Here is a 12,746-nt window from a genome sequence, read left to right as displayed (position 1 = left end):
ATAAAATAATTTTACTTCTCTTAGGAACACTTGAAAACCTGAGCTTTGCATTTGGAAAGAGTGGCAATATGAGGTTGCCCCGCATTTTTCTGCTTCTGAGTTCTGATGCAATGACAATTAAACTGAACTTATCATGATATTTTAGGGACAAATAACACTGCAAGTGGTTTCAGTCAGTCTCCATTTGACACTATTTCCTGGACTGAGTACATTGCAGCTAGCAGAAATCTTCAAAGCAACAGCCAGGTAAACAAAACAGAAAAAGGACGAAGCAGTGTATTCCACAGCTTGCAGAACAACATGCTTTGCTGCTATGAGCTCTCTAAGCTCTAAAGTTGGCTCCTTAAGCTGTAAAATTCAGAGAGAGGGTCAGGAGTAGGAGGCAGCATCAAAGAAGTTAAGCATGCAAAAGTCAAGCTTCCTGTTGAAGGCTTGCTACCCACCTCATAGCCCTTCAGAGAAGGGCCTACTAGGACCACTGGTCGCATGGAAGGTACCACATCATATGGAGGAGTGTGCTCTGTCTGCAGAGAGAGGAGAGGCTTTTAGACGTTTCACAGGCAGGTGGAACATAAATATTTTATGTATAAGGTACTCTTTCTGAACTCTGTAATATGAGGCACTGGCTTTCCAGACATTTTTTTTCCCCCACCTGTCTCTTTTCTACGTAAACCCAATCAAAGATTGGTGGGTTCATTTTCCTAAAGTTTCAAGTTAATGTTGTCTAGAGTTTTCTTGCTCATCTCAAGAAATGCTACAGACCTATTCATTCCTAAAGCAAGAGATGCTGCTTTTGAACAAAAACTAGTTGATAGAACAAAGAGAAACATGCCTCATGCAAGATAGGTGCTTTAGGCTTGACTAGAAGTTAATATTGCTTTTTGGCTGCATTTGAATTTTCTAAAGAGTTGTAGTGATTAGACCTAATATGGTTAATTACAGAGGAAAGAAAGATTTCATTACCTTTGCATCTTACGTGTTTGTCTTATCCTGTGTAAAACCTAATTTCAAAATATTGTAACGCTCACTACCAATACTTTTTACCTACTCTCAAAATATTGTAACTCTCACTACTGTCAAAATTCTATTTTATTGCGAGAGTGTAAATAAGCATGCATGCTTATTCTAGTAAACAGTAATCATGATCCCTGCTCACAGCTTAGAGATCAATGCTTTTGGATTTTTTTGGTTTCTATACCTTGGTACTTCAAAGGTAAGGTTTATGTGTCTTCGAGGGTAGGTGATTAATGTATAATAATATATTCAACCATGCTCTAGTGGTCTCAAAAGGTTCATTATCAATGTGCGTATCTAATATGATTCTCAAAAGTAGTTTTGAGATTCTCAAAAGTAGTGTTTCCGTTAGATAACAAATCATGTCTTTCTGCAGTAATTTCTTTTCAATAAGAGGGGAGGAGCTAAATTTTGTAGCAATTTCTAAAACTATCAATACTTTTCAGGTTAATTGCTTCAAATAAAATGGCTAAATAACATCTTTCAAAAATTAACTAACAGCTAATTGGTTTATATTAAAATTGACTCTTTTGATAGCATAAAATATTAAATTGACCCAAAGATGACTTTTTAAAAAAGAATGCAGAAGAGCGATATGGCCTTAGACACAGGGATAAGCAAATCATTGCTATATGAATCTTCCTGGCTAAGGAGTGTCAAAAAATATAACTTGAGAATGACACACACCAACAGAAAAATGTTCTGTAAACGATTTTAAGAAATCAATACACTGATGTGCAGATATGAATGTCATTTTTCCATCTGCCCATCACTCAAGAACATTTTATTGTTGCTTAAAATTGCCCATTACGAACTTTTCTGGCTTCATTTGAATTCACATTGCCTCAGGGGGGAATTAAAAAGCGTTTCAAATTCAAAAGCTTCCATCTGAGATTTCACCCGCAGTCATAGACGATATAATCAGAGGGGAGAAAAATATTACCATGACTATGCTGTCAAATTTCACTGCCTAAAATTTCATCTAGCATTCAGAATTCATTTTAATTGACATAATCAAGGTAGAATACAGTTTGGAACAGAAAAAAAAAAACAAGACAAACATAATATAGTGACAGCACACATACCACACAAGCATCACTCTAAAAGCAACCTAAAACACAGAAAACGATCTTCTCATTGAATCTTAGGCCATTGTTTTGCTTTTGAATTCTACATTGATTTTAACCACATTATCAATAACATAAGAAGAATGAATACCAGTGCCGAAGGCATCATAAGCATATTTCTTAAATTATTTCATGTCTACCACCTGGGATCATACTGCAAATGTTGAGAAGCCAAGTCCTTATAACTATGCAGTGTAAGAACACCTTTTCCACTGTTGAGATTAGGAATGTAAATTTCCTGCATTTTAGTAACAGCTACCAAGAAATTTTATCTCAAGACTTTAATTCTGAAGTGGCCCAGTGTTTGATAGGTCTTTGGTTCCTTCGATCTATAACTTCCAACTAGCAAAGGGTCACCCATTGCTGGTAATCAATCGGCTTCTTAATCAATAGGGTAGCTACAGAAATTACCTTATTTGATGGAATATTGGTGCGTTGTGCCCTGTGTTCCTGCTATGAAGAATGACACCATCATTTTTATCTACTCTTTCCTGTTAACCCTATTTAGCTGACTTTTTTTTGGGGGGGGGAGGGGGAGACAGAGTTGTCTAGCTCTGTTGCCCAGGCTGGAGTGCAGTGGCACGATCTCGGCTCACTGCAATCTCTGCCTTCCAGGTTCAAGCAATTCTTCTGCCTCATCCTCCCAAGTAGCTGGGATTACAGGTGCCTGCCACCATACCAGGTTAATTTTTTGTATTTTTAGCAGAGACGGGGTTTCACCGTGTTGGCCAGGCTGGTCTCAAACTCCTGACCACAGGTGATTCACCTGCCTCAGTCACCCAAAGTGCTGGGATTACAGGTGTGAGTCATTGCTCCCTGCCTGCTCAAATTATTGAAAAAAATTGTGATAAACGTTTTTAAAGTTTTAGAATTTAAAGGTAAGCAAACTTCAAAAACCTATCTTGACAAACATGGTTTTAGTTCACATTCCTGCTCTGTCAAGTCCAGAATGTCTTAGCTTAGAAAACCAATTTTCTAAGCTTCTGAATGATGGACACTGTTAGTCACTTGGCTGCAAGCTTTAGCTATAACAAGAAGATCAGACCTTAGAGATGGGCCCACTGTTGTGGATGAACATCAAGCTGAGGCTTTCTGTGTTAACGCAAATTTCCAAGTGTTGCAAATTTTGTCTGGAGTGCTGAAGTTTTCCCTTATTAAAGTAGTCATAGTTGATTCAAAAATGCCAACTTTACAGTTCAGTATCTGACACCTCATTAATGACTTTAGAGTTCCTCCATAAACCAAAATACTTGTTTGCAGAGGAAAAGTGTTCATTATGTGGAGAGTTTGAGGGCAGAGGATAGACAGACTTGACATCACATCTGAGTGTGAGAATATATCCGCGGTTTTGCCAGACTTGGCGACATTAGTATGACTCTAAAAGACAGCATGGTAGCTGTAGAAACTGACGGGTAAAAGAGGGAAATAAAAGGGAAATTTGGGGGGAGGGTAGTGGTCCTTAAAAAATCATGCTATAAGGCTACAAAATAGGTAAGAGGAAACAGGCTTTGTCTGAAGTAACGAGAGCTCGGAAATACCCTATAGTTTCCATTTAGGGGACAAGGAGCCTTACTGTGTAGCATCTTGGATGGCCAATGGCAAAGGCTCTACGCATGACCACCGGCTGCACTGTCCAATGGGTGAGATGCTAAAATCTGACTGATGGAGAAGGCAAGAACATTGGGAGAATATTTATATATGACAATAGGAAAAACTCACAGTAAACCGCCAAAACAAGCCTGCAGTTTTCCACTGGTCTTGTTCATCTGCAGATTTTGCACCTAGTGGATTAGAAGTTTAAATACTGACTAAATTAAAACTTGAATACTTTTGTTTAGTACAAGCTATGTATCTGGATATCATAAGTCAGAGTTTAATAACTGCTTTAATATGTTTGATCATAAGTTAAATTTCTGGATAAAAGAAAGAGACAGACAGACAGAATAAGCATGCACAGTTTAGGTGCATTATATGGAGCTGTCGGTGTTTGACATCCTTGAATGTTGAAGCAAATTCCCTTGGTGGTAGATATTATTCCATCAAAAAGGATAAGTACTGTAATAGTGTTTTCACAGGTCACTCCCTGAATTTAGTTGGTTTGAAATGCATGAACTCAATTAGCTGTTGATAAGTTCTTTGCTTGGGACAGAAATGATTGTATTTAATACAACTGTGGGAATTAATGCTAATGATGCCAGTGGCAGGATAAACACAGCTTATGTCAATGTAAACTTACCGATTTCTGCTTCTGCTTAGCTACAGCAGCGTGGAAAAGAAACAAATAACAGAGCATGCACGTTATTGGCTTGTCAAAGGACGCAGACAGTCAACAGGACTAGAAATGTGACGCAGTGCAGTTGAGCAGGTGGACAATGGGAGCTTGGAAGTTAATGTTACCTTCTTAAAGAAGGGCATTCGTTTCTCTTTGGAGTGGGGTGACGTTACACTGTTTGCACTGGGTTTAGGGGAGCGGTGGTTTGCTGGAATATCATTTTCTTCTGCATCTAAGCCAGTAGCATCTATGTCTACAGCTATATACAGACAAACAGTTCAAAAATCAGGTGGACAGGAGAGGAAAAATAGGTTATAAAGAAAATAAAATGAAAGCAAATAAAACTAGCCATAGTTTAAAAAAAAAACTATCATGAATACGCAACACAGTATGCAAAGAAAATAAAATTTAAAGGTAAAGCACGTTAAGAATGCAAGGTAATCAAATCTAATGAAACTGAAAGATACCCTTATAACCCGTTTGCTTGAATGAATCAGTTTCATGCTAGATCTCTTGAATATTTTCAGAGAAACATTTTAAATCTGTAGTTTCAAATATAATGTTGATATTCTCTGTATCAACTGTATAAAGGTGCAGTACAGAACATTTGACTTCAGATCTTACAATATCTTAAACCAGCTTTGAGATAACAAGTGACTACTTTGAAAACCTTTACTATAGGTGAATGCAAAAGTAACTGCGGTTTTTGCATTGTTGGAATTTGCCATTTGATATTGGGATACATTCTTAAATAAATGTGGTTATGTTATACATAATTTTAATGGGCATTTCTCGCGTTATGCATTTTTTGCTAATGACTTATTACTTGCTGTTTATGTGTATTTTAGACTATGGAAATGATGTCAGACAAAAAGCGAATTTGAGTGACTTTCTTATTCTAGTTCAAAATGGGTCGTAAAGCAGTGGGGACAGCTTGCATATCAACAATGCATCTGGCCCAGGAGCTGCTAATGAACGTACAGTGCAGTGGTGGTTCAAGAAGCTTTGCAAAGGAGAAGAGAGCCTTGAAGATGAAGAGCAGAGTGGCTGACCATTGGAAGTTGACAACGACTACTCGAGAGCAATCATCAAAGCTGATTCTCTTACAACTGCACGAGAAGTTGCTGAAGAATTCAACATCGACCATTCTATGGTCGTTCTGCATTTGAAGCAAATTAGAAAGGTGAAAAAACTCGATAAGTGGGTGCCCTATGAGCTGAGCCAAAAAAAAATTGTTGTTTGGAAGAGTCATCTTCTCTTATTTTATGCAACAACAATGAACCATTTCTCAATCGGATTGTGACAGGTGACAAAAATTGGATTTTATATGACAACCAGTGACAACCAGCTCAGCTGTTGGACTGAGAAGCTCCAAAGCACTTCCCAAAGCCAAACTCGCACCAAAAAAAAAAGAAAGGTCATGGTCACTGTTTGGTGGTGTGCTGCCAGTCTGATCCACTACAGCTTTCTGAATGCCAGCGAAAACATTACATCTGAGAAGTACGCTCAGCAGATGGATGAGATGCACCGAAAACTAGAACGCCTGTAGCCAGCATCGGTCAACAGAAAGGGCCCAATTCTTCTCCATGACAACTCCCAACTGCACATTGCACAACCAGCACTTCAAAAGTTGAATGAATTGGGCTACGGAATTTTGCCTCATCCGCCATATTCACCTGACCTCTCGCCAACCGACTGCCACTTCTTCAAGCATCTCGACAACTTTTTGCAGAGAAAATGCTTCCACAACCAGCAGGATGCAGAAAATGCTTTCCAAGAGTTTACCGAATCCCAAAGCACAGATTTTTATGCTACAGGAATAAACAAACTTATTTCTCATTGGCAAAAATGTGTTGATTGTAATGGTTCCTATTTTGATTAATAAAGATGTATTTGAGCCTAGTTATGATTCAAAATCCATGGTCCAAAACCGCAATTACATTTGCACCAACAATACAATGTGCAAAAACAGATTTTTCTTTTTGCAGATTTTATGTAAAATTAAGGACAGTGTGAAAAGTTTCCCTAAAATTGCAACAGACATTTGAGAGAAAGAGAGAATGGAAAATTCTCAATCCAGTCAATGCAAAGGAGTCATACACAAGGCCAATGATTCAGGGAGGGCTCCAGGAGGGACAGGATTAAAACGATTTTAGGCTGATAAAGACTAATGGGAAAACACTGGGACCCAAGATATCCGAATTAAATCAGTCTAATAAAATGACACTGGAAGACTTCTGGTGACTTATGCAAAGCCACTGGGTTTAACAAAAGAGGCAGAGTGAAAGGGCACGAGGACCCAGGAGGATATGCCACTGGTTTCCTCATCTGTAAAATGAAGGGTTTAGCTTTGGTGCTTGACATGCTTTTACTTTTCTCCTTGTTCCACCTGAAAATACAGTACTTAAAAAGTGTTACAAGAAAATAAGATGCGTAATCTCACTTCAAATTTTACAAAATGCTTCCACGTGCAACCGTAATAGCTACAGAATTTTATCAACTGCAGAATCAGAGATGGAAATACTTGAAAGATCAACTTCAATGCTCTTATTTTTAAGATTAAAAAACTCAAAATTTAAGGGACTTGTTCTTGGCAAAAACTCAGCAGACAGGATTCAGACCTACTCCTCCTGTGTGAGTCTATAACCCTCTGTATACCACACTGCCCACCAAAGTGAGCCTGTAACCATCCCTATACCACACTGCCCATCCAGGCGAAGTCCCTTCTCAATCAGGGTGCCCTCTTTCAGTTCCCTTTACATCCTGAATGGGGTCATGTCCTTGGTGTCAGGATTCAGGATGACATCGTAGAGCTGGGCTAGCTAGAAAATTATTCTATGATTAAGAATCAGTCAAGGAGAAGAAAAAAAATTTACTCACCCCAGGAAAGCATCACATTATACATGTTAGCTCTCTAACAAAAACCACGGTACATTTAGATTGAAGGAAGGAACAAATTACCACTTTGAAATAACAGACAGCTTGGTGTTACAATACAGCTACCATTCCCTGTGATACACAAGCTGAACTCAAAACAGTTCTAACCTTTTCAAAGGATGGGAGATCATCTGACAGGCATCACATTATTTTTCGGTTTTGAAGTTGTTATGGATATTAAATACCAGCCGTTTGAAAACTAGGATCTCTTATTATTCCTTTTCATTTGATTAGGTAGGAAACCTGTGATGGAGTGAATACCTGCCACTGTTTGTACACTATTCAAATATCAGCTATTGCTTGCATAATGCAGGAGGTATGATTTTCTATCAAAAGAAGGTAATAATGGACTGAATTAATTCCAAATAGGTAGACTTAACATAGTAAGTAGTATGTTTCTTCTTTGCCCCATCTATGCATACTGATGTGCTAAACCTAAGAGGTTTAGCATGTGGTATGTAGGGAAAACATAAAATGTGCCTAGGGGTCTAACCAATGCTGACTTGTATACCATCCTATAGCTAATCCTTTGTTCATATAGGAAAGTTTCCTAATGGGGCTTATGGAATGGTATAAGCCAGGAAAGAATCTTAGAAAAGTCTTCAGGAATGGTTTTCCTTGAATCTCAACTCAAGCAGCATGTTGTTAGCGCTTTCCTGGATATGAAGGACAAGATCTGGGTCAGGATTTCATTATTCCTACAATACATGTTAACCAAAATCAAGAGTTTCCTTTCTGGTGGTAAATTCCCATATGATTTATCTTTCTCATCTTTTATTGGGCTTATAAAGACCACATTCAAGGGACAGTACCCTTTGAGGGCTTTTCTAAAATTAAAGATAACCAATTAGATGTCAGAATTTACAGGACCCTGGGATGGTCACGTTCATGAGTTGGATTTTGTGATTTGCCCATTGAATCTAGCCTCCTGTGATCATCAGGTGTATTTTTGTTTTTTAAAGAAAGGGTGAGGCTGGGCGTGGTGGCTCATGCCTGTAATCCCAGCAGTTTGGGAGGCCAAGGTGGGCAGAGCACCTGCGGTCGGGAGTTCAAGACCAGCCTAGCCAACATGGTAAAACGCTGTCTCTACTAACAGTACAAAAATTAGCCAGGTGTGGTGGCCGGTGCCTGTAATCCCAGCTACTTTGGATGCTGAGGTGAGAGAATCACTTGAACCTGGGAGGTGGAGGTTGCAGTGAGCTGAGATTGTGCCACTGCACTCCAGCCTGGGTGACAGTGAGACTCCATCTCAAAAAAAATGAAGAAGGTGGAAATGCATAAATCTTTGGCTGCAACATTGCCCAGGTGTTTGGCTTTCCACACACATAGCCTGAGTCAGGTTTGAAATTTACCTGTATCTGGACATGAGGACTGGAAATCCAAATTGAGAACTTTCTATAATTTACTAGTTCTGACATTTGGTTAACTCAGGTCTAAAAACATCTTGAGTTCATTCTGAAATATGTAGAATTCTGAAACATGTGGTGACTTTCAAAACATACTATAGAAACTTACCAAGACAGTTAAGAAGCATTTTCAAATCTGTTTGGCTACATGCATTTTATTAGACTCGGATGGTTCTCCTTTTTATGAGAGATGTTAACTTTTTTAAATTTCATACTTCTATTTCCATACTTTAACAAACATTAGTATTTACTTGGAAAGAACTGCTTTCATATATTTGAAAAGTCTCATTCCTCACTAGCATATAGATTATTATTTTTAGTGATAGAAAGCCTTGGGAACATTCTATCTATCTATCTATCTATCTATCTATCTATCTATCTATCTATCTATCTATCTATCTATCTATCTAAGACAGGGTCTCCCTCTGTTGCCCAGGCTGGAGTGCAGTGACATAATCATGGCTCACTGTAGCCTCAACCTCCTATACTCAAGTGAACCTCCTACCTCAGCCTCCCAAGGAGCCGGGACTACAGGCACACACCACCATACCCAGCTAATTTTTTTTTTTAAAGAAACTGGGCCTCACTACATTGTCCAGGCTGGTCTTGAACTCCTGGGCTCAAGTGATCCTCCTGCCTCAGCCTCCCAAAGTGCGGGGATTACAGGCAGTGAGCCATGGCACCCAGCACATTGTTTTTAAATTTAAGTTTAGGTCTTAAAGGCTTGGGTCAAGTTAAGCAGAGCTTGGGGTTGAGACGTATGTATGCACGTGTATGTGGGTGCAATGTATGTGTTCTGCAACTGGCTATGACACCATTGCCTAGATGTCAAGTGGGAAGTTTTCCAAGTTCTTGACAGCATCCAAACCTATACACTTTAGGCAGATACTTATATTCTTTGGTCTGGCAATGGGTGAGGGGAATAGTAGACAGGACCTCTAGAAACAAGATGAAAATGATCATTCCAGGCCCATCCACACTTGATAGCTGGAGCAGTTGTGCCTGGAGGTGGATTGGGAGAACTCTTTAGAGCTCTCTGAAGGTTTCCTTTAAATCAGTTGAGCTATTGATACAAAAATTATGTCAGAGTCCTGATATGCTTATTATACATTTTGTAGTTGGTTATAGCTCCAATTGACTCAGTCACCAGAAAAGTCACTTGAAAGTTGGTGTATCTCTACAAAACCTTGGTGAACATTTAAATCACCTTTTTAAATATTACACTCTTCATGGAACTTTACTTTTAGTAATGTCAAACATCTGCCTACAAAATGGAATGTTATTTTACAAGCATATGAACTTGTTCTTCAAAATGCATGCACCTCCTTTCATTATACAGACGGTCCTTGACATACAATGGTTCAACTCAAGATTGTGCAAGCTTATTATGAATTTTTCAGGACATAACCTCATCAGAAGTCAAGGAATGTCTGAACTTTACGATGGTTCGACTTAGGGCTTTTTACTGGGTCTGTCCACATGTTAAGTGCATTTTGAGTTACGATATTTTCCATGTATGAAGGGCTTATTGAGATGTATCTCTATCATAAGTGTAGGAGCATCTGTGTTGCCAAAACCACTGGAGGGCTACAATATGGCTGGAGGGATGGAAGAATTTTTCTGATATATAGAAAGAAGTGAGGCTGACATTTGCAGGCAGAACTGCTGCTTTATCGCAAGGTGACATAGTCTTTTTCCATTTTAGGAGCCTAGTAGCAGTCCCTAGAAATCACTGAAATTGTCTTTGAGATATGTAAGAAGAGTGTAAGGTTTATATAGGAATCCCTGCAACTTCACACATTTGAGAAGGAACAGGATACGCCTCCCTTCCTTTGTGGATTCAGGGGCTCCTTAATTATCAAGGGAAGGTATAAGCTTCACATAATACCTACAGAGGCTTTCATTTTCATTTCATGCGTACTATTTTACTTAATTTTGAGCATCTTAGAATTGCTTGCTTCAAGTTATAAGTAGGTAGGTTTTGAATTAATTTGCTTCCTAAAGCAATAAATAAAACAATTTATTGTGCTCAGATTTTGCTCACTTAAAAAGTCCTATATTACTGTGTAGAACTGGGAATTCCAAATAAACAGGAGACCAATGGTTTGAATTGCAAAGAAAGCCCATGATCAGTATCTTAGTTTGCTAATGGCTGGGCATGGTGGTGCATGCCTGTTATCCCAGCAGTTTAGGAGGCTGAGGAAGAGGATCCCTTGAACCCAGGAGTTTTAAGACCAGCCTGGGCAACATAGTCAGACCCCTTCTCTTAAAAAAAAAAATCCTGTAGTTTTTGCTAAGAAGTCCTTAATTGGTCTCTAGAGGCTACCATCATTCAGGAATGAAGCTGATTATCAGTAACAGAGAAATCTTGTCCTTGAAGCACCTCCGTCACTGTGTGACTAGTTCCTTGCTTTTTCCATAGTTGTGCAACTCTGTTTTTTTATCTCGTCCCATTTCCAGCTTTCTAGAAATCACACACAGTATCATTTTGCTGAAACGCCCTGGCAGCCAACCTTTACAATCTTACTCTGATTCCCAAGTACAATTCTCTTAGCAAACTGAGATACTGATCATGTGCTTTTTTTGCAATTCAAATCATTGGTCTCCTGTGTATATAGAATTCCAAGTTCTACACAGAATAGGAGAGTTCCCAGATTTAGCAAATATAAATGCAGTTAAATCTGAATTTAAAACAATGTTTTAATATAAGTATGTTCCATACATTTTTAGTGTAAGTATGCCCCATGCAATATGTACTTAAACTAGTAAATTATTATCTGAAATTCAAATTTAAGTAGGTGTGCTTTATTTTATCCAGCAACCATTAGGATGAACCCATCGCTTTGGAAAGACAACAGTAGTTACTCTTCCCACAAACGTTTTCCTCTTTTTTCTATACTTCTTGTCTGTGTCTTCCACAGAACTTCTCTGGTAGAGCCCATGGCAGGCCAATCCTCTGTCTTCATTTTACTCTCTGTTCCTTACCTTTCTAAAGCTTTTATCCTTCTATTTAATGTTAAGATTCTATCTCACATTGTGCTATGGTTGTTGGCGAGTATTCACCCATTTACTGCCCATGACAAGTGCCATCACAGAGACTAGGGATTAAAGGTTAAATATGGCTGGGTGCGGCGGCTCACATCTGTAAACCCAGCACTTTGAGAGGCTGGGGTACGTGGATCGCTTGAACTCACGAGTTTGAGACCAGCCTGGGCAACATGGTGAAATTCCATCTCTACAAAAAATACAAAAATTAGCCGAGCGTGAGCCGAGATCATGCTACTGCACTCCAGCCTGGGCAACAGAGTGAGACTCTGTCTCAAAAAAAATAAAAAAGTTAAATACCTTAATCACTTTGATCATCTACAGCACTGTAGAGTAAACACTTTGACATACTTTTTTTCCAGCCAGAAAAAAACATTTCCCCATATTGTTTGTAACTCCAAAAGGGCATGCTTGCTTCTCATTCCTTTTAATGTCTGTAGGGTTAACACAGTGATTCAGTGTATATGTAAATTCACAAAACTGGATAGGACTGAGGAAAGCATGAAGTGCAGTATGTATTATTCAGCATTTATCACCTACTTACCAGACGATGGAGGTGTTGATTTTCTGGAACTAGGTACTATGTCACCCAAACTGGATGATGAATTTCCTCCTGATTTACTGGAGTAAAGCAAAAATTTCTATTAAATCTGACACTTATTTCAGATCCTCAAACGTTTATATTACTTAATAAACATGATAATTCATTGTGTTTTTATTCAACTTTAAATTTATCTTTCATTTAAGGAAGAAAACAATATTTCCCAGTGGAGATTCCTGGAGTACTTGAAATAGGCACATGATGGTCTCTGATTTCAAATTGAAGGTTTAATTTTGAAAGGCCTTGAGAGAATGGAAGAGAACCAGTGTAATTTCTGCAGCCCTCAAGTTATCTGCCCAGATCACAGATAGCGAAACTGTACAGATTTATTTTGCTTTTTATTT

At 38.6% G+C, this 12,746-nt stretch overlaps 1 protein-coding gene across 3 annotated transcripts in view; it reads right to left on the bottom strand.

Annotated features, from left to right (window-relative positions):
* The window catches only part of CACNB2 (calcium voltage-gated channel auxiliary subunit beta 2), a 406,462-nt gene that overhangs the window by 24,937 nt on the left and 368,779 nt on the right, over window positions 1-12,746 (bottom strand). For all 3 annotated transcript variants that reach the window (XM_030941051.1, XM_010364018.2, XM_010364017.2), the window contains 3 exons: window positions 12,346-12,422; window positions 4,539-4,672; window positions 444-524 (listed from right to left, as the gene is read on the bottom strand). In XM_030941051.1, the coding sequence (XP_030796911.1) occupies window positions 444-524; window positions 4,539-4,672; window positions 12,346-12,422 (292 nt within the window). The remainder of the gene's footprint in view (window positions 1-443; window positions 525-4,538; window positions 4,673-12,345; window positions 12,423-12,746) is intronic.

This window comes from Rhinopithecus roxellana, chromosome 11, assembly GCF_007565055.1.
Source record: "Rhinopithecus roxellana isolate Shanxi Qingling chromosome 11, ASM756505v1, whole genome shotgun sequence".
NCBI lineage: Eukaryota > Metazoa > Chordata > Mammalia > Primates > Cercopithecidae > Rhinopithecus > Rhinopithecus roxellana.
Note: the sequence above shows the minus strand (reverse complement) of the source record. Positions and strands in the feature narration are given on the sequence as shown.